The following is a 22,277-nucleotide window of genomic DNA, read 5'->3' as shown; positions in this document are numbered from 1 at the left end:
ATTATTCCGTATTTGGAATAAAGGCTCTTCTACCAAGGAAACACACCAGTTTAAACCAGTTAAACTGGCAAGGATTCTGGAAACACACCAGTCTAAACCACTTAAACTGGCTTAAGGATTCTGCTGAGATTAAGCCCAGGGAAGGCTGAGGTTTGGAGCATGTTAGGCCAGCGTGGATCTGTGTGTGCAGAGAAGTGACCAACATGTTGAGTTTGGCTCCCTCAGCAAAGAGCTGTCTCCTGGGAAGTGTTCCTGCAGGGAGCTGTGTAGTGCTGGGCTGCATCTCCTAGACACCAGTCCATCACACAACAGGGCTTTAAGTAAAAGATTAGGAAATACACTCAGAGTTAAGAAAGTAGTGAAGCATAAAGAATGGTGTTACCATCAGCCATGCTTTGGAAATTTCTTGTAAGCTTTAGATGAGAGACAGCTAAAGCATCCATGCTGTCTTCTCTGACTGCTACAGTTGGTAGAACACATTTAATCTCACTTTATCCTGATTCTTCAGTTCCAGAAGTCAGAGAAGCCTCCTCACCTGCTCCTTCCCAGTCCATTTGTCAAATGCCAGCAGCACTTTCCTCTGCCCAGCTCTTCCTGAAGCCCCTGACAGCTGAAATCTCCCTCCCAAGCTGATGTTGCTGTGATACAAAAATTGGTTGTGTTTTGGGATTCTTAACAATCCCCAACAATCCCCCTTTAATCCACTATGTTTCACTAACAGATGCCTGGTCTTTGATGCTCAGCTTAATGTGCGTGTTTCAGTCTGAATTGGGGTAGAGGGAATTTTGCAGTAGGAAATTATGATGTCAGGGGATTGTGTTGGATGCTGTCTGACACTAACTTAATTTTAAATAGCTTACTTTGTTGTTTTATTCCCTATTTTGAACCAGGCTGAAAGCTTGATGCTAAGTGGAATGGACACAAAGGGGAGTATTCAGCAAAGATAGCCTTTGGATTATGGTGCCTGGGAGGGGTTGGGGCCGCTCAGGTTGGATGCTCTGTGCCTCAGCAATTACTGCTGAAGTCAGGCTCCTGTCTTGAGCCTGTTCCCTGGAGGATCCCTTCACAGGCTTTGTAGGTAGGCAAGCTCATGTGCACTCAATTTAGCTTTTGTGAGTATCTGTCCTTGACCCAACAGGAGCTGCAGAAGTGCCATGTCAGGCTTGGAGGGCTGCACGCTCTGGGTATGGAAATGGCAGAGGAGGCAACAAAAGCAGCCCTTGGATTGACAGGAAACCTTTTTTTTTTCCTTTTCTCCCAAGAATAATTGGATTCATTTGTTAATAGAAATGTGAATGGGAAGGCACATCTTAAATGTACTGGCTAATATTATGTATTCTATATGTCAAAGTAGATGATATAATGTAATTTTGCAATTGATTGTAGGACAGCAAGAGAAAAAGCCCTTTAAAAAGGAATCTGTAGTAGTACAGTTGGAATTAGACTTGCTGTTATGAAGTCTACTAAATAATGGCAACCATATTATCAAAAAAAAAAAAAAGCTTTATTTCTATAACACTTTTTATATATAGTGTACTACTAAGTAATGATAGTTTTAAAAAAGTCATGTTGCTTTCATCAAAGTTTGGCAGTTCCTTTACTCTTGCTGTTTGACACGAATAGAAGAAAAAGCAGGGTCATCCTGACTGAGGGAGGGCTCAGCCTTGCCCAGTGCAGCCCCGCAGGCAGCAGCTGCAGTAGGGTTAATGGCATTAGTAATCGTCGTAGTTGACGCCTGCCCCGTGCCTGAAGGCGTGTGGGTCTCGGGGGCCAATCGGAGCATCTTCATCGTAGTGGTGCTGGTAGTGCCCCCCGTAGTACTCATTACGAGCACGCCCCAAGTTTGTCCAGTAGGAGATGTCATCTTCGAATTTCTGCCAGAAAAAAAAAAAGAGAGCATTTGCTTTCCAGCCTGAAACTACAGCGATGAGATGAAACAGAAGTGGTGCAAGAGCCTCTTTCAGAAATTTGGATCCTTTGCACCTTTGTCATGAATTAAATCTTTCCATCTAAGGGGTTTTGTGACTTGTACCGTGGGATTATCAGGATCCTGTGTGCAGGAGTTGTCCTGCCCAGCCCCACTCTGGACCCAGCCCCACACACCCTGCACACTGCAAAGTGCTTAAACTGAGAGCGCCTTCATCCAAAATGTGCACTAAGCACCTCTAGTATTTCTATTACCTTGTCAATGGTGGACTGTAGAATTATGTCAATATTTTACAGCTAAAAATCTCCCTTGCCATGTGCCTTTAGTTGCAATGTCCCTGACTGGGGTGCAACAGGCTTTTGCTTTCTGTCTGATCTCTCTCTCTCCCACCTTGCACAGGTAAAAACAGAGGTACAATGCAGCCTTCCAGCTATGGAAATGCAATAAGCACTTCAGTTCTGCTCACAACAGCAGAGGAAAATAGTGTGCAAGGATATCAAATACTTGCCAAGTCAAAGCCTTTCCATCTGAATAACTCTTTGGAAATATTTTTGGCTGAGATTTGGGGGGGAAAAAAATGAGTTTTGCAAATACACAATGGATAATACGGACCAAGTCCTTTGCTGGAACAAACAGTTATTTCATTGTTAAGACTGTGTCTTAATACTCAAGAAAACCTACTAAGTAGATTCATTGTATCCCACAACAGGCCTCATTTTGGTTTTTGAAATGCATACAGGAACTCAGAGGAGAAATCACTTTATCTGCATGGTTTGTCCTTGTTCCTTTTGGTATTTTCCCCCAGCCTTCAGATGCCGGTGTATAAAACCACTTTTCCTATTTTTCCTATTTCTGTTAGTGAAGGGGGATGTAGCCATACTGTTGAGAAGTGACTTTTTCCCATATAATATCCAGGAGAATTTAGAAAAAAAGTACCCTTCATTATTTCAGCTCAAGCAAAGGATTATTTTCTAATTGTTGCAGCTTTGAAAATGAGTGCATTCATCTTCCAAGCAATCCACATAGCATGAAGCTTTAAAACGTACTCCAGCTTCCCTGTGCCAATGCAATCTCATTAAACATATTCATACGGCTGAGAGAAGCCAAGAATTCAACATCTATAACTATTTTTATCTCTTATTAAAAGCAGAAATTATTCTACGCATGGGACTACAACCAAACACACTTTTTTTGCCCTATTCCAGCATCTATTTAAGTAGAGCTTTGTGTAGAGTTTGATTCCACTCCAGTGTTTTTACAAATACAGTGTTTTTAAAAAATGTGTCCTTCTCATTTGAAGGGAGGCTGACTGAATATTATCCAAAGGTTTTCCCTTCACATATAGAGTGGAGGCACAGCTGCCAGTGTTCATGATGGTCAGGAGCTGCCCACTCTGTGAAGGCACAAGTGTGCATTGGGTGCATAATGTCAGGGCCATTCACTGAGGAGTGCCAGTCACAGCCAGCTTGGTGGGGAGTTCTCATGTTTAAAAGCTGATCAGGTTGAGGCTGGCAGGAAATTACCTTCCTGAAATAGGATTGATTGCTTTGAGTCTGGCCACCTATTCCACAAAGCAAACTTTGTTCATATGTCCAGTTGCAATTTATTAAGCTTAAGTTTGATAGGAGGGAGGAACTCCATACAAGACCTTAATGTAATTTTTTTCTATTAATAAAGTAATTCAAGGATCTCTAACACACAACAGAGGTTATATTTCTGTGTGATATGTGCCACTTTAAAGAAGAATTCTGGGCAGGGACCCCTTCTACTAGACCAGGTTGCTCAACACGCCATCAGACCTGGCCTTCAACGCTCAGAGGAATGGGGCATCAACCACTTCTCTGAGCAACTTGTTCCAGTGCCTCACCACCCTCACAGAAAGGATTTCTTCCTAATATCTAATCTAAATCTCTTCTTTTTATTTTCATTTAAACCCAGTCCTCCTTGTTCTGTGCCTGCCTACTCTCCCTCTTTTTCTGTAAGGCCTCCCCATTTCTCTCACTGACCTGCTCATCGAAGCCCAGGTACAGGAACTGCTGGTACCACTGCTGCACGTCGGGCTGGCTCCTGTCCCACAGCTGGCGCCTCTGGCGTCTCAGGCTGCTCAGGAACTCCTTGGCTGCCATTTCTTTCACTGACACCTCCGGCTTCACAGCAGCAGCAGAGGCTGAAATTAATCCCCCCCACAAAAGGCATGCCAGGAAATTTTTGGTCAGCCTGAAGTGTACTGCTTGCAGCAAGTAAGAAAATGATTCTCACATCATGCCGTTACTTTTGTGCTTGCCAGTGCAATGCCTGTAGCAGAGTAACAGCAATAAACTCAGGAATCACCAATGTAATAGGATTTCTCTGCTACCCTCATTCTCCTGGATTTTTGAAGAGCATTTCTGAGCCTAAGTACAGCAGCTAACTGAGGAATTTAAATAAAAACACCCACATTCAACGAGCACATACACTATGTGTTTGTGTTTTCAGGAGAGAGCAGGAGACTCTACAGTTCTGCAACTACAGTTGCAGAAACTGGGTTGAAGAGGAGAAGTGAAGTTAGAATGACTAAGGAAGCTGGAGAAACACTGCTAACATATTAGAGTGAAGGGAGAAACACTTAAAAAGATAGATTTTTTTAACCTGATGTGTAAAAAGGTAGCATTTAGATGAGTGCTACTAAATGCCCTGTATGCCTGAAAATAAAAGCCCATCAGGTTTTCATAGCAACCTACATGAGGGATGCATGGAAATGCCCTCAACCTGCCAGACCCAGATGTGCCATCTGGCTTGCTCCATGCCTGAGAGCAGCGTGCTGTGGCTGCTGGAGGAATCGATGCAGCTCCCAAAGACATGGATGAGAGGACTAAGTAGGATGAGAAGAAATGGCCTCAAGTTGTGCCACAGAAGGTTTAGCTTGGATGTTAGGAAAGGTCCTTCACTTAAGAGTGGTCAAGCTTTAGAACAAACTGCCTAGGGAAGTGGTGGGAATTGCCATTCCTGGAAGTGTTCAAAAAACACAAGTTTTCTGGGGACATGGTTTAGTGGTGAGTGTGGCTCTGCTGGATAAATGGTTGGACTTAAACTTAGAGATCTTTCCTGATCTGACAGTTCTATGGTTCTGTGACTGGCCAGCCCCTGGCCGCTCATGGAAATGATAACACATGGCATTGACCTGGCTGTGAAACAAGAAGTGTGTAGGAGTAGGAGAAGTCTTGCCTTCAGATGGTTCATTTCAATGAGGGAGAAATCAGGAGCATGGGTGGAGGTGAGGGAAGAGACTGGGTTAGACAGGGAAGTCAAGTGGAGATGTGAAGAAAACCACTGAAACAGGAGCTGGGCAGACTCACAGAGGAAGGCAAAGGACTGCAGAGAGAAGGAGATTCTGAAGATAAAAGTGATAGATGAGTTGTTGCAGTAAGTGGGAAACAGGAGGCTGTCCTGCAATGATGAGCTGGAAACTGATAACTCACCTGAGCTTGAGCTGAGTATTATTGCTGGGAGGGACAGCTAAGCAAATGTCCCATGAATGAACCCTCACACAAGGGACACTGGGCAAGCAAAGCAGTACTGTGTGCTTGGCCTGCTCACTTTAGAAACCAACCAGAAAAGGGGAGCAAGGCTGGAATTAAAAAGGCTGCATATTCCCTCCATGATCAGTTTTGCAGCTCTTCCTGATCTAAGCCGTGTTGTCTGCATGCCCAAGAGCCCTCCCTAGGCAGTCCCTCTCCCCAGGGCACCTGAACAAACAAGTGGCCACTGCTGGGGTGCAGGAGGGTTGGTCCTATCTCCACATAAGCCCTGCAGAATGGTAACATAAGGAACCCACACACAAGGAAAACAGAGGTGGGTGGGATATATATTTAGTTCTGGCAAGAGGTGTGGAGTGATGCCAGAAAAAAACCCCAGAACAAAATTAGAAAACCTGGCAGGAAGTGGAAGTCCCCTCTGTGAGGGTAGAAATTCTTTGCTTCAGCCATAGAGCAGGCTGAGGGGAGGTGGCCAAAACTTCTGGGATGTTTCATCTGCTGTGGTGGAGCTTGTTCCCAGCTGGCATCGTTTCCACCACCTTCCCTCATCCAGCAAGCCATTCCATGCTTCTGACTGCTGGGCCTTTGGCCATCATCTTTCCTGTAACAGAGCAGTCTTCCAAAAAGGAAGCACACGTGGGGCCAAGGAGACAAAAAGAACAAGTCAAGGCATCACAGGCAAGCCAGGTTTGCACACACTCTTCCCTGTGCCTGAGCCAGCAGTATTTCCATGCATTCCTTGGAAAAGTTTGTGACTGCCCCAAATAGATAAATGCCACGTCTGCCATGCACACACTAGAGAATGTCGGTGCTGTGCTCTGTGCAGAGCAAAAGGCAGCATGCCTGAGGCTGGGAACCCCAGAGTTCAGAGGGAGCTGTGGTAAGCAGAGCCTCCAGCCCAACATCCCAAACAGACATGCAGGCAGAGGCTCTGCCTGAGCAGGAGGTTTTGTGTGGCCCACAGTGAGTGTGGCCCTCAAGCTTGTAGCCTTCTGCTCCATCTGCACTCCAGGAGCTGGAGGTACAGGGACAGCTCATTGACAGCTTGGACTGACAGCAACTGACTCCGAGGAAAAACAAGGGAAAGCACTTTGCTGTCTCTTCACTTACCTTCCCGTTTCTGAAGCATCAGTTTAAGCTTATTTCCCCTTGAAACATCTAGACAAATAAAAATAAAACAGATGCATCTACTGAAAAGGAAATAACTACAGCAACCACAACAGAAGTTTATTTCTCAAAAACTGCCAGAAGTACTTCTGTCATAGCTCCAGTTCAAGAGGTAAAGCAGAAACTTGCTCTCTTTGCTCCCCGTTCCACACTTGAATGCAATATACACTGCAGGGAAGCTTCTGACGCTCCAGCATCTTCTCCCCAGCTCTCTTGGCAAGGGAAACCTTATAATGGCCTTCTTCACCGAGTAAATGATAATATTTTTTCATCAGAAAACTGCAGTTGGTGCCAGTACCAGCACCCAGAGTAGCATGATAATGCTGAAAGCCCCTATTCACTGGGTGAGGGCTGTGCTAACAATCAGAGTGCTCCAAAATTGTGCCTGGCATCCTGCCCCAGAGCACATCGAAGCAGTCATCCTGCTGATCCCCAGACCGGCAGCGCAACGGGAGACCTGCCAGCGCTCGGCTGCTCCGAAATGCTTCAGTCACGGGCAAAGAAGCACCTTTTTAAAGAGATGCCCAACTCGCACAAGGCTTGGAGCATCCGAAGGCTCTCACCCCCGCGGGATGCCAGGGAAAGGCTTTTCCCCCTCCCCAGGCCGTGCCGGGTTAGGCTTTCCCCATGTCCCGCATCCCGCACGCCGCGCTCACTCACCGGGCGCCGCGCAGAGCAGCGGGAGCAGGAGGAAGAGGAGGAGGAGGGAGGCCCCGGGCAGGGCCCCGCGGGGACACGGCGGCGGCATCGCGGCAGGGGCGGCGAGGAGAGGAGAGGAGTCCCACCTGTGCGGGAGGAGACGGAGAGGATGGAGGTGGAGAGCGGGACCGCAGGATGGAGGAGCGGAGCGGAGCGGAGGGAAGGGCCCGTCCGCCGGGCGGGGCGGGGCGGGGCGGGAGGCGGCCGGGCCGGGAACTCCGCACCCCGCGCTCCCGGCGGGGCAGCTCCAGACCCCCACCCACTGCTCGGCTACTTCCCAGAAGCAGTTTTGTGTTGGAGTTACACCTAATCGATCCGGTGAGACTGGTAAAGACCTTTCAGCGGTTTGTGCAGGCTTTTCTGACAGGAGAGTTTAAAAAAAAATTGAATGGCTGTAGTGTGTCATTTCACATTGCTCCCGATATAAACCTAGTTTGTCAGATCCTTGTAACAGTGCGTGGAAATGGAGAGATTGTCCTGAGGGAAAGACTAAACAGAATCAACCAAAGGTGACTTAGTTCAGGATTTTCTGCCTCCCCTCATCCCACCACCCAAACCCACAGAAAATCACAATGCATTTTAGCTGATTAGCTTTAAAAACTAATTTGGAAAATTTGTTTATCTACATATGGACAGTTTTAGTTTATTGTAAGAACTCAGGGACCAAAAGCCATACTCATAAACTAAGAGCCCTTGCTCAGCAGTTCCATAACTATAACAGTGCCTAAACTTACTCTTGCCTTTTCCTAATTTGGACTTAAACCTTCCCTTCATGAATTAATCTTCTGTCAGTTCCTTCCCCTGCAGATGCCAGAAACACCCCAGATGAATTCCCAATGAATTCCTTACCCATGCTAAGACACAAACCTCTCTCTTCCCTCGCAGCAGAGACCCACAGCCCTCAGGAGACCATAATGAACATCTCACCTCCTGCTGAAGCTGTGCCAGCAGAGAGCAAGGGAGAGCCAGGGCCCCTCTGTAAACTACTTGTGAGAAATCTGGCAGGTGCTGGGGCCTTGGCTCTGTGATAGAAGGATGGGTTCCACATCAGTTGCAGATGAATACACACACACACACAGAGTGCATGCTCTATATTGCAGTTGTATATAAATATGTACATTGAATGTGTATGTGTGTATATACACATAGCCACGAGTGCATGGTGGGGGAGCTGTGCACTGGCAACTCCCTGTGATGAGATGTGGAACACAGACAGGCACAGCAGATCTTGGGAGCGGGACCAGACCCCATGGCTGGCTTCACCACTCACTGTAAAACAGCAGAAGAATCACCAGCGTGGGCTGGTCCCTCAGCAGTGTCCCAGCCCCAGCCTGAACGCTGCTTCAGGAAATCCTTCCTGTTTTCCCTGCACATATTTCCTCTTCTGAAAAAAAATGATTTGAATTTGCACTCAAAGCTTTTCCCTTGCTGCCCTTCATCCCCCAGCACCTCTGAGCTAAAGTTCAGGCATCTATGCTCATCCTTTTTATAAGGACTTGTTCCCAGATCATGAAGTGGTAGGACAAGAGATGAGGGCTTCAAACTGAAAGAGGTTTCATTTAGATATTAGGAAGAAATTCTTTACTGTGAGGGTGGTGAGACCCTGGAACTGCTTGCCCAGAGAAGTTCTGGATGCCCCATCCCTGGAAGTGTTCAATGCCAGGTTGGATGGGGCTATCTGAGCAAGCTAGTCTTTGGGAAGGTGTCCCTGCTCACGGTGGGGAGGGGTTGGAGTGAGATCATCTTTAACGTCGCTCCCAACCCAAACCATTCTGTGATTCTATTACCCCAGTTCAAGTGGCAGTGTCAAACAACAGCTCCACACCAAGGGCCTCTTGCTCTCTGCAGGAGCCACATCTTCCCACAGGGAGAGAGAGCCGGAGGGAGCAGCACCCTCCCGATCCCTGCGATGGAAGCACTTACATGGGAGGCTGGATCCCAGCTCTACTCCCATGCAAATGTGAACCAGAACTGGTTTGTCTTTTCTGTCACTCTTTTCAAGTGGTTTTTCCCTGTAGCCCCATGGTTCAAGTGTCAGCAGACAACACCATGTGTTGGAGCAAAGGCCCCTTCTGCCGAATCAATGCACTCTTTCATCAGGTTAATGCTGACAGCCTGTTTGCTAAAACCACCAGAGCTTTTGGGATAGCTATTTGCAGAATATAGCTAGAAGGGACAGAAGTGAAGAGCACATATGCAAGGCTACATGGAAAAGCTGTGATGGAGTTAATTTATAAAACCAGGGCAATAATACATGAATATTCATGGTTTACTGCTATACTGGTAATGGCAAAGGGTGTTTTGTTCAGCTGCTTGGCTTGTAAGAAGCCTTGTGTGGGAGCTGGGGCTCTGCAGAACTTCAGGTGCTTTGTGCCTCTCAGCCAAGGAAATACAAAGCACAGAACCTCTTCTGGATGCTAGATACACCATGATGACTCAAGAAACTGCTGGGATAAAATGCAATCTTGTGAAACCCAGAGAAAGGATTGACTCAAGTATAAGGTTATTGTAGAAATTCATTGCTCTAGTGATGGAAGAAGGGATTGACAGAGGACTGTAACCCTCAGGTTTAAAGTGAGTTCAGTGTCTTCGAGAAGAGGTCACTTTCTCAGTTCAGGGGACAGAAGTTTTTGACATAAAGTAAAAAAAGCATAATAGAACTTCTTTTCAAAGGCAGGGTGAAAGGTGACTGATGTTTTCCCAGTAGCAATCTCTATTTCTTTTCAGGTTGTTATAAGGACTTAAGGCAGTGTTGCCCAAGTATTGCAGTAAGACATGTATTTTTCTGCTGAGCTTGCAAATACTGCATTGTTGTTCCAAGTATTTACTCCTGAGTGAATATCCAAGTTTATTGACATGTCTGCAGTACCCCTTTCTGTTATTTACCATGAAAAACCACAGTTGCTCTGTGTACAGCAGGAATACTGCAGTGTTTCCCTGGGATCTCTCCATCAGCAGTGACACTCCTCTCTTTAAAACCTCCCTTTCTTCAGCATCACCAGGATCACCAGTCCTTGTTCCCCTTCTAGGTGACTTTAACCTGCCAGACATCTGCTGGGAACTTAAATACAGCAGAAAAGAGGCAGCCCAGGAGGTTCTTAGTGTGTGTGGATGACAACTTTTTGTCACAGCTGGTGACTGAGCCCACCAAAGGAGGGACTAGGTAAGAACTGATATTTGCAAATAGAGATGGGCTGGTGGGAGATGTGGTGGTTGGAGGCTACTTGGGGCATAGTGACCATGAAATTATAGAGTTCTTGATACTTGGTGAAATCAGGAGGAACATCAATAAGGCTCTTACATTGGACTTTCAGAGGGCAGACTTTGGCCTATTTAGGAGACTTATTCAGAGAGTTCCTTGGGAAGCAGCCCTTAAAAACAAAGGAGTTCAGGAAAGGTGGGTGTGCTTTAAAACAGAGGTCTTGAGGGCACAGGAACAGACTGTCCCTGTGTGCCAAAAGATAAGCTGATGAGGCATATGTCCAGCCTGGATGGGCAATGAGGTTTTGAAGGAACTTAGAGATAAAAAGAGTATGTATCATCTTTGGAAGGAGGATCAGGTGTCTCAGGAAGTATTTAAGGGGGTTGCTAGGGCATGTAGGAAAAAATTAGAGAGGCCAAAGCCCGGTTGGAACTTCATTTGGCAACGTTTGTAAAGGATAATAGAAAAAATTTTTACAACTATATTAATGGGAAAAGGAAGGGTAAGACCAACCCTCATTCTCTACTGGCTGGATGGCCAGGCCCAGAGAGTGGTGGTGAGTGGGGCTGCATCCAGCTGGGGCCAGTCAGCAGTGGTGTCCTCAGGGCTCTGTGCTGGGACCAGTTCTGTTTAATATTTTTATTGATGACATGGATGAGGGGATTGAGTCTTTCATTAGTAAGTTTGAGGATGACACTAAGCTGGGATCATGTGTCAATCTGCTGGAAGGTAGGAGGGCTCTGCAGAGAGACCTGGAATGGTTGGATGGATGGGCAGAGTCCAATAGGATGAAGTTTAATAAGTCCAAGTGCAGAGTCCTGGATTTTGGCCACAATAACCCCCTGTAATGTTACAGGCTGGGGAGGGTGTGGCTGGACAGTGCCCAAGTGGAAAAGGACTTGGGGGTACTGACAGCTGGCTGAACATGAGCCAGCAGTGAGCCCTGATGGCCAAGAAGGCCAAAGGCATCTGGCCTGCATCAGGAATAGTGGGGCCAGCAGGAGCAGGGAGGTCATTCTTCCCCTGTACTGGGCACTGGTGAGGCCACACTTTGAGTGCTGTGTCCAGTTCTGGCCCCTCAGTTTGGGAAGGACATTGAGACACTTGAGTGCATCCAGAGGAGAGCAGCAAGGCTGGTGAGGGGCTTGGAACACAAGCCCTGTGAGGAACACCTGAGGGAGCTGGGGGTGTTTAGCCAGGAGAAAAGGAGACTCAGGGGTGACCTTATCACTCTACAACTCCCTGAAAGGTGGCTGTAGTCAGGTGGGGTTGGTCTCTTTCTCCAGACAGCAGCTGACAGAATGAGAGGTCACAGCCTTAAGCTGCGCCAATGGAAATATAGGTTGGCTATTAGGAAAAAGTTTTTTTACGGAAAGAGTGATAAAGCACTGGAATTGTCTGCCCAGGAAGGTGGTGGAGTCATCATCCCTGGATGTGTTTATAAAAAGACTGGATGTGGCGCTTGGTGCCACAGTTTAATTGAGGTGTTTAGGCATGGTTGGACTCGATGACCTTGAAGGTCTCTCCCAACCTAGTGATTCTGTGATTCTGTGTATGGAGGTGTTTAAGGTTGGTTTTAGGGCTTGATTTGTCTCCATTGGCACACCAGTGCTGGAAGCTCTCTGCTGGAAGCATTCTCAAGGGCATTAGGTAAGAAAGTCTGCACCAATGATGTCATTTGGTTAAATATCTTTCCTCACCACTACTGACAGTAGTAGACCCTTGATGTCGAAATTTTGTTGAAAGATGTTAATTAATGCTGTCAGCAGGGCTGTTCCCCAGACAACTCTGGAATCAGGAGCAGTGAGCAGGGCCCCTTTCACACATGGTGTAAACTCCATCAAGCCCCTCAGCATAACAAAGACCATGAATTGGAAGGAAGCCTGCAGCAGGATAGCAGGATAGAACTGGTGGGTTCATTACTTTCCTAGCATGGGGTTAGACTGAAGACTATGGTCTTGCAAGCCTGAGGCAAAAAATTGGGAGCAATCCAGTGGAAACCACTCTGAACCTGACTTCAAGAATATCCAGGCAAGAGCCAGGCAAGGAGCTCACTGAAGAAATTCTGGTAGCTCTTTTTGAGGGGGCAAGGGTGGGGGAGAGTGTAATCTCTGCCTCAAAGCATCCTGAAATGTTTAGAAACACTTATTTTAACACTTATTTTAACTTATTAACACTTAGAGTTAATTAAAGTGTTTTACTATTATTACTATAGTTAATATTCTACATTTTGCCTAAAATTTTGTACAAAGAGATCTCTGAATAGGAGAGATGCCTGTTTTTGCCTCTCATCACAGTAGCTGTTGAAAGAAGTGTGTTTTTTTCATTAAAATGTAAAAGATAGTACCAGTAATGGCTATTCAAGGATATTAAGTAATTCCAAGAACAACAAAAAACACACTAAAAAGATTGATCTTGGTTTCTTTCCCTTCTTTCTTTATTAGGATTCATGATTTTAAGTGTTTCAACACAGGATGTTCTTAAACACAATGTAGATTAAATGCTTATGTAATCACAGGACTCCCAAAGCTGGATTTCCAAGAAAACCCCCCCACCAAATATAATAAGACTTAGGATAAAATAATGAGGCTCAATGTGATCATAACTTGATAGGCAAAGAGATAAGTTGGGAACTGGCCAGGGAGTGCAGGAGATGACAGTTCTTCTTTTAAAAATAAGCACGTGTAGATTTAACAATCCACTAAAGTGATCCATTTGATCAAGAACATGGCAGCACTGAACAGTGTTCCTAACACCCAGAAAATTACTACTTTCTGCTAATAAGGTTTCCATAAATCTCCCAGCCATATTGTCCAGGTTCCTTGCCTTAGGGTAGAGGCACTTGGCACTCCAAATAATTTTCTGCAGCCTGTTCCAAGAAAACTGCAGGAGCCATGTTTTCCTTCCAAACAGAAGGAAGAATATTTAAATCATCAGTCAGTTCTTTCCAAAATATTTTGAGTTTCATACTAGTTCTTCCACTGCCCCCACAGAGATATGCTGACAGTGAGAGGACCAGCCCTGAGGACCAGCCCCAAGACCCAGAACAAACATTGTTTCTTTAGGAAAAGTTTATTTGTTGTCGGCTGTGAGTCTCCTTGTCCTTGGCACATGGTTTGGGACACATTTCAGCCATTGCATCTCAACTCTGAACTATTTCTTTGGTCCATTTTAGTAATAAATATTAGAGCTCATATTTTCCATAGAAAATAGGTTAAAATAAAGTTATTGGGATTTTTCTTCTCCTGTTTGCCTACTGCTGATATTTTTCTCAGCTTCTGTCTGAGCCTGTCAGGTAAGAAATGGTGTCTGTTGGTCTGTCCATCCTCCTTCCTTCACTGGCTGACAGTACTTTGCTGCCCTCACTGCAGAATTTACCTTATTGCTCTGGTGATAAGCACACTGAGAAGCAGATTAGTTCAGCAACCTTATCAGATCATGGCTGCTTCCTTTCCACAGAAGGATAAAAACATTCTCTTTGAGAAATCCTTCTCCTTTTTCTCTTCCACTGCCTCCAGCATATTTTTAGGATAAACCTGGAAGCATATAGAAACCTGTATCTCAGATTTAACAGAAAAGGAGATGGAGAGGGACTGTAGTGCATTAATACCTGCCTTTCTGACATGGCCTGATTTCATTCAAATTATTCTTTCCTTTGCTGCTGTCATTTGGGATACTTAGTTTTTATGCTTCCTATTTCTGAGCAATATTTTACTTGTGTCCGTTACCTTATTTTATTATTCACATCCAGAATGTTCACACACTCTCATAAAAAAAACCCTGAAAAAAACAAAAAAATCCCAGACTCACCTAATAAACAAGCTGCACCTACTCAAAGATTAGAAAGTGCAAAATCTCAAAAATCTTAAATCTTAGCAATGACAGCAGTTAAAACGTGGGCATGTTCCAGAGTGGATTTCAGCCTGTGCAGGGAAGTTCAAGCAGAACAGGTTTGCCTCCTGAGCAGCAAAGACCCGAGACAGTGGCAGGTGAATCTGTAATAGGTCTGTGCAAGGTTTCCCTCCCTGTGCCTCAGTCCCCACAGCACCAGGAGCCACAGCAATGCTGGGCAGCCTGGGCAGCAGGGCGAGCCCTGTGCACCTCGACTGCTCTCACCAGCACAGCCACGAGCCTCAGGGACCTGCAAGACACAGCACGTGCCTGCTGAGCACACACTGTAAAAGTATGTGGGTTTTACCTGAAATGGGAGAAAGAGTGTGCAATTTCATGGGGAAGGAAAAGGGGGACATCCCAGAGGGCTGCTGCCACCCTTGGCTCGGTTTGAGCCCCACGTTTCAAAGCAGAGGAGGGGGAACATTGCCTGGAGTGTGCCAGGCATTTTCAGCATTAACAAAACAACCTGCTTTCCCTTGCCTACCTTCTCAGGCAGGTAGGGATCACATGGGCTGCAGTTTCCAGCAGCACTGCCAGCCTGCCTGAGGCAGGCCCACGGGATGCAAAATGTCTGCCCAAAAAGTCGAAATACAAAATACAGCAGCCCCCTGCAGCAGAGGGCAGGTGACTGCTCTCTGCTCAGGTCAAAAACGAGCCCTTGGGAGCCTTAGGAACATGCAGTGCATCACATCTTGGAGCATGATTCTCAGGTTATTAGAGCAGAAACCTCACTTGTCTTCCTGGCTTTATCACACGTGACCTTACACCCCTCTTGATCTGCTGTGTGGCCGCTCTTGCTGGCTCTGCTTTATATCTGTGCTTCCCAGTTCCACCAATGCCCTGCCTGGGAACAAGCCCGTGCTTCTGCCCATCTGATGTTGGATTACCTCTCTGATTTACAGTTCAGTTTGTTTCCAGGAGAATGTACTCTCTGTACTGCCTCTGTGCTGATGCTGAGTAAGAGATAGTGACATCTTTAATCTTCCCCCACGAAGCCCCACTGCATCCAGCTGTCCCTGGATGCCAGTGACTTCAAAGGGTGGGTGGCTGAGAGCTGTGGAAATTTGAGGGAAGGTTTTTTGCCTGTTGTGACCATTTAGGCACATGCCCTGCAAGTATTCATGCACACATGCATTTTTAATCACAAGAGCCCTAAGGAATCCCATTTATCTCAAAAAGATTAAATCCCACTCTATGCCTGGATCTCACAAGACACTGTTATACAGAAACATGACTCCACTGGAAAGGTGGGCATTTCATCCCCATCTCTGCTCTCCTGGGCCTGTGTTTGGTGAGCAGCAGAAAGGAAGGCTGCTGGTCTCTGATCCCAAATCACAGCATGGGGCCTGACCCAGCTCACATCATCTCTCCTGGTGCTGGTAGGACTGCACAACTCCTGAACCCATGTGGGTCTCCATCAACCAAGCAGAAGAGCCTGCCTGCTCTCGTCAGTGTAGAGAGGCCTCCTGAGTCCTGGCTCACTCCTTGAGGCACTGGCATAATTGCTCTTTTGCTGCCATCTATGCAGCATGTTGTTTCCCTCCCATCAAAAATATCCTGGGAGGCAAGACGTACATGGTTTTGGTCAGATCACTCAGTTTCTGGGCCAGACCAGATATCAACTTTAATCTGAAAGTTAACCAGCTTTAGAGAGAGCAATTCTGAGGATGTAATTCTTCAAGTAGGAATGAGCAATTCAATCACGTACCTTCACCAAAACCAACACAAAATTCTTTCGCCTCCTCCTCTCTCAAGATCTGCCATTACAAATCTTTGTGTCTGACTCCTTTTTTATTTAAAGAAGACCCTGGTGATTTTTGCTTTGAAGAACCTTGTCCTGGTTTTACACATTTTCACATCCTGCATGGCAGATCTGAAATACTGTTCCTGAGTGAAGGACAGTGATTGTCTTTTTATTAGGAAATGTTACCACCTAATGGCTACAATTCAAAGATGCTTTTACCTGATAATTATTTGTTAAAATGGGCTGCAAGTGTAGTACATATTCCTGAATGGTATTTGGAACTGGGGACGACCTGAGCTGGGTAATGCCCTGGTGCCCTGATGCCACCAATCTCTTTCTCTCGTGTGTGAGTCCACGTTAGGGTTTAGCCATACAGCAGTGAGTAAACACCCAGACAAAACTGTGAGGATTTCTTTTACCTTACAGAAATGGCACTGGCACAGTAATGACTTTATGATAGATTGGGGGAGGCCACAGAGTGGTATTAGACTGTTTATTTTTACTATAACTGGAATAGAAACATCTTAAAGATGTTCACTTAAACTTGTAATTTTTAGTTGATTAATGTAGATGTAGGGACAGCAATATAACTTTGATGTTGGTGATCAAATAGAATCATTTAGGCTAGAAAAGACCTCCAAGGTCAGCAGGTCCAACCACTGAGCAATCACCGTGTGGTCAACTAAACCATGGCATGCAGTGCCACATCTAGCTGTTTCTTGAACACTCCCAGGGATGGTGACTCCACTATCTCCCTAGGGAGTCCATTCCAGGGCTGTTACCCTTTCTATGAAGAAGTTCTTTCTGAATTTCTGTTGTAGATAATCACTTGCTAACCAGACATGGTAAGATCACTGTATCATAGGAACATTTAGTAGGGAAAGAGCTTTAAGACCATAGAGTCCAACAACAAACCTTCCACTGCTGAGTCCACCACTAAACCATGTCTCTAAGTGCCAAATCCATACATCCTTTGAAAACCTCCAGGGACCATGACTCCAATGCTTTGCTGGACAGCAGGGAGGAGATTGGAATGGATAGGAAGCTTTTGCTGTTTTGTTTTTTTTTTCTCAATTAAGAGAAAATGACAGATCAGTCATGCTTTGAAGAACACCATACCCATTCTGGGACCACAGTTTTCAAAGACTGGGCCTGGCCAGCTGCTGTGCAAAATTTAGGCACTTGGAGAAGAAAAGTCATGGTTCTGCTAATTTAAATACAATAGTTGTCCTTGGGTTTAGTAAAGCCAATCCTTTACCCTTGATAATTTCGTATGAAATTTTTGTCATGGGGTTTGAGTTGGCCGTGTCATGAAAAATTATTTTACCCTTTATAAAAACCCCACCAAATACAACAAATTCACTGAATCATTACAAGCTTTTCCATAATACTAATCTTACATGACCTACTAATTTTATTTTGTACTTAAAACAATGCATACTGAGATGTTTGAAGAGGAAGGAGAGAAATACAAAAAACAGACAAGAAATACATAGCAGCAAGAAGAGAGAAATACAGAGTGGGGAGAGGACTTTTTATCTGATAAGAAGGAACACACATTGTAAGGTATGTATTTCAGTAAAGAAGCCAAAACCCTCAAATCTCCACTGCTGTCACCATTCCTATAGAATTCCCATCAAACCTACAGTCTCAATATATGAAGCAATCAATCAGTGTCCCTAGCCATGGAGAGATCCCACTGCACAAGGCACAGATTGATTTCCTTGCGAGCGCACAGGCAACTCCAGGCAAGACTAAAAAAAGAAACAGATTAAAACAAAGGCTGACAAAATACCTTGATTTTGGTTTCATTATGAACAAATTCCAACTCTTATTATTTCATCCAAACTGTCTCTCTCCTATTCGACTCCAGTCTCCACTTAAATATCATGTATTTTCATTTAAATATCATTTATTTTCATTACAGAGGACTAAACTCTTATATGTAAATAAGCAGTACATACTAAGAATATTAATCAAAGATCTGAGCACATTTTCTGCATAGAAAATATGTTGGAAAATGTATCTTCCTATTCCCTTCCCCTACTATATGGGCAGCTTCAGGAACAAATCATCCCAAATGATCTGAGGCTGAGTTTATGACAAGAACAACTACATTTACAAAACATATGTATTTTTCTTACTGATATCTAAATTTTGTGCGTGGACAATGCATGTGCAGGTGGTGGAGCAGCCTCCCTTCTGAAGCACTTTAAACCTAATTGGATGTGTAACGGGCTCAGAGTCTAAGGGGCAACATCAGATGGATGCTAGCAATAATGGAACAACTTCTAAAGAATTGTCTTGGACTGTGGGGATCTTTCTTAATCAAGGAGAGGTTTTCTTCTCCTTGTCAAAAGACAGTCTCTGTCACAGGTACTCTTCTTGATCCTGAAATATTACTTTATACAGGGATGTCAGAGGACCTGAATTATGCATGTGGTCAGCCCAGAGTGATGTCATCTAGCCTTAAAATCAATGCTCCTCTCTTGGATGTGAAAGGAAGGAGAAGACAGGTGGTAGTGCAGAGTTTGTACATTCACAAGTCACCTATAAAATGGATTTCTCCAAATTTGTACAAAAATGCCATCTGAAGCCATCTTTCCTCCAACCTAGAGAGGTGGTTACATGACAAAGGCCACGTAGACATGCTCTGGATAGCTGACCAAGAATTGGAAAAGTACCGGACCCAGCTAATCTGAGCCCCTGCACCTGCAAGGACACTGTGGCCTTGAGCATAGCTGTATTATGATAACAAGATGATGTAGCTGAGAGAGAGAGATGAGAAAAAGAAGATGTAAGTCATAAAGAATGAGGAAGTAAGAGGGGAGCTGATATCTATAGTATAACTAATAGATTGCTTAGCTTACAGAATATGCAGGAGCTTATTATTTGTTGTGCATAAATATCTGATGTTCTAATCAATAAACGAAGCTTGCTGATCACTCATATTGAGCGTCCCGAGACTTCCCTCACTGCGACACCTAACCAATATTGTTTTCCCATCAATTGCTCAGCAGTGGCTTCAGGCAATACCTGAAAAAGTTTGGTGGCTGATGACAGCACTACAAGGAACAGAGAGGCTGCAAGTAAGAGGCAGAGAAGCCAAAGGGCACTGTTGTAACATTAGAAAGGCCAACAGGCACGAGTGATTTTACAAGGCCTTGACAAATTCCATTTACTCCCCAAAGTTAACGACTTGTGCTTGTGCCTCCTGCTGAGGATGAAATCTGAGTGGTGAGTGGTTAGAATATTCTCTGCAAGCACAGCCTTCACACAGCAGAGTAACACAAATGTGCCTTTTCCCAGAGCTACACTGAGACCCAACCATCAGATCTAATGGCTGCCACAGGGAAGGACTGACGTCAGGGCTGATCCTTCCTATAACTGAAAATCCAGGTTGGATGCACAATCTGTTAACTGTTCAATTCCAAAGGTTTCAGCATCTTTTCTCAGTAACCGCACTTGGCAATCAATATTTTCAGAGGCCTCTGACACAGCCTTAAAGGCATCCCATCTGTCTGTCATCGGAAAGCTTCTCATCTCTATATATCCACATTAGTATTCACAGGGATTGAAGCTGTATTAAAAAAATACATTGAGTATGAAGCCTCTAAAAATGCCCTGGTGGATTTATTACAGAGTGTCAGTGTGTTGGAACACCCAAATGAACATTCACATGAGAAGCCCCAGAAAAGAGCAGACCCCACACTGTGTCTTACAGACAATGCTTTTTTATATCATTAAGTCTTCCCTATAGTAAATCAAGCCAAACACAGCATGCAAAACATTTCTGTATTTCAGCCTGTTCTAAATAAATGCTTTTTCCTATTGTTTTTTAATGACAGATGTTTCCCTTTGAATTTTCACGGTCTAGCACAGATCATTCTACAGTCACCTTAAAACTCTACAGGTGTCCATGAATGTATGTGAATAAATTGCAATGGTAAAATATGCAGAACCTCTGCATGCCATTTTTTTAAAAAAGCATTATCTGTCCATCATTTTGTTAAGAGATGGTTTCATTTCACCCTACCAAAACTTCCCTAAACAAGACAGATTCTTTAAAAAGTCCAAAGTAAGACTTGTTCATGAGAACTGTCTTCTTTATAAGGCACTTGTTTGAGGCCAAGAATATAGCTTGGCTGAAACCAAGACCTTAGGAGGTCTTAGTAAGAGTTCAGTTCAAAGAGTTTAGGAGTAGCCCCTGCCTGATTTAACCACATGCCCCCAAACAGCACACACAGAGCAGGCTGCCTTGCTCCAGATCCTCCTGCCCAGCCTGCAGCACAGCATTTTCCTGCAGGATTGTGGTGAGCTGTCACTTCATTTGAATCAGTCCAGCTGTAGGGATGCTGTGGCTGGATTGGGATGTGTGTGCCCTTGGAGCACTGCAGCTACAGCTGCATCACTGAGTTTTTAATGTCTTCTGCAAACCTGGCTCAAGTCTCCAGGCTATCTGGACTATGAGTAAAATCCAGCCTGAGGAGGTGGGGCAAACATGTTAACTGATTCCAGATTTGAAGAGTAAAAGTACCCTCTGGCTGCTGCCTTCAGCTTTCTTTCAGGAATCACAGTGAAGCTGAGCAACTCAATTGTCAAGCTTGCTTTTGTTGCAAATACTCTCCCTTTATTCCCCAAACATGGCATCCTTAATTGTACCTATACATTATTTCTTCAGTCCTCTTGTGTAGCAGCATGAAAAGTAAGTTTTAACATGGAATGTGACAAATCTACAGAAGTACACAAACTATCAGACATCGCTGTTACAAACTGCACAAGTCATCAAAGTGATTTTTGTAGTTGTTTTCTCATTGGTCAGCTGCAACAAAGAAAGTAATAACAAACAAACATTAGATTTCCCAGAGACTCTGCTAATATCCCATTCTATGTGCACTCACTTCTAATACTTTCAGTCATTTCCTCCTCTGCAGAGCATGCATTCACACCCCAGTGTGTACACACACAGGCGTGCACAGGCAGACAAAGAGCATCCTTCCAGCAAGGAAAATGCCCTGCATGATGCTGCAGATCACTGAAGGCTAAAACATTTCTTTATGACACCCCACAGCTGTTGTCAGGGAAGGAGTAAGACACCAAATAATTTTTTCCAAAGGACACTGACACGTTTTTGACATTCCTCCCCTTCTTCCAGCAGACAAATATTTTATCAGTTTACCTTTAATGCAATATGCTTCCTGTCTCCTTCCCAGGGTGGGAGTGCCTGGCCAGAAGAAACGACCTTTCCTGCAGCAGAACAAGTTTCTCTTTATTTCAGCATGCCTTGCCTCCTGCAAGCAGGGCAAGAAGCGACCAAGGCTGGGAGCGCGGGAGCCACGGCGCTGGTGGGGATGCCGGGCGTGAAAGGCGCGTTTATTCTGCCTCTCCCAAATCCAGCCCCTTGGCTGGAGGCGTCTACCCAGCCCTCCCTGGACCAAGTGTGGAGAATCACATTTCTCCTTGATCAGGCCGGCTGCCTGGAGGAAGATGATTGCAAGCAGATGTGCCCATGGTCTCATGTGAAAGGAATTTCAGCTTTTGTGTCAGCTGTACTGTACGATGAGCGCCCAGCTCCAGGGAGCATTTTAGTGATCTTTAATTCCTTGCAGGTGCTGGGAGCAGCATGTGTTGGCACAGCAGAGCTGAGACACAAGAGGGACAGCACACCTGGAGTCAGCAGGAGGGCCAGAGGTCAAAGGCATGACCAGGAGGCTCCTCTTACTGCAGGGAACAAGGCTGGGGTTCATAAAGACCCATATTCCTGGTAAACACCCATTGTGCTCAAAACTTCAAGGCTGGGGCAGCAAAACTGTGCTTTACCCCAAGTGCAGTGCTTTCAACTTCTTGTTACAGATGATCCAGGAGGAACAAACAAGATGGAGATCAATAATATTGAATTAATTTATCTGAATATGTAGCTAAAGAGGAATAGACAATGAATGTAGCATCCGTATATTAAAAAGATCTTTTTTTCAGTGGGATATCCCAGTAATGTTCCAAATGGCCTAAGGAAATTACAATCAATTTAAAGAAACACTTGATGCAGTTACAGCTGCATTTTGTAGGCACATCATGTATTTTTAGTGACAGAATGCTAAGATACATACCAAGACATTCAGTGGAAATGGA

The 22,277-nt window shown here is 45.0% G+C and overlaps 1 protein-coding gene across 2 annotated transcripts; it reads right to left on the bottom strand.

Moving 5' to 3' along the window:
- Nucleotides 1-1,488: 1,488 nt before the first annotated feature.
- ECRG4 (ECRG4 augurin precursor) lies at nucleotides 1,489-21,523 on the bottom strand. Of its 2 annotated transcripts, XM_009085434.4 has the most exons (5): nucleotides 21,328-21,523; nucleotides 7,270-7,394; nucleotides 6,553-6,600; nucleotides 3,934-4,094; nucleotides 1,489-1,874 (listed from the first exon to the last, which is right to left on the bottom strand). In XM_009085434.4, the coding sequence occupies exons 2-5, from the start codon at nucleotides 7,355-7,357 to the stop codon at nucleotides 1,713-1,715; spliced, it is 459 nt and encodes a 152-aa protein (XP_009083682.1). In that variant the 5' UTR covers nucleotides 7,358-7,394; nucleotides 21,328-21,523; the 3' UTR covers nucleotides 1,489-1,712. The 2 variants fall into 2 exon arrangements, with proteins under 2 accessions (XP_009083682.1, XP_050834021.1); XM_050978064.1 differs by lacking the exon at nucleotides 21,328-21,523 and having other exon boundaries at nucleotides 7,270-7,478.
- Nucleotides 21,524-22,277: the final 754 nt, after the last annotated feature.

The sequence above is a fragment of the Serinus canaria genome, chromosome 1, assembly GCF_022539315.1.
Source record: "Serinus canaria isolate serCan28SL12 chromosome 1, serCan2020, whole genome shotgun sequence".
NCBI classification, from domain to species: Eukaryota; Metazoa; Chordata; class Aves; order Passeriformes; family Fringillidae; genus Serinus; species Serinus canaria.
Note: the sequence above shows the minus strand (reverse complement) of the source record. Positions and strands in the feature narration are given on the sequence as shown.

Coding starts and splice junctions, on each gene's coding strand:
- ECRG4 (XM_009085434.4), bottom strand. CDS start 7,357: ATGCCGCCGCCGTGTCCCCGCGGGGCCCTGCCCGGGGCCTCCCTCCTC. Junction 6,601..7,269: donor GCTGCTCTGCGCGGCGCCCG/GTGAGTGAGCGC, acceptor TTATTTGTCTAG/ATGTTTCAAGGGGAAATAAG. Junction 1,875..3,933: donor ACCTGGGCTTCGATGAGCAG/GTCAGTGAGAGA, acceptor TTTTTCTGGCAG/AAATTCGAAGATGACATCTC.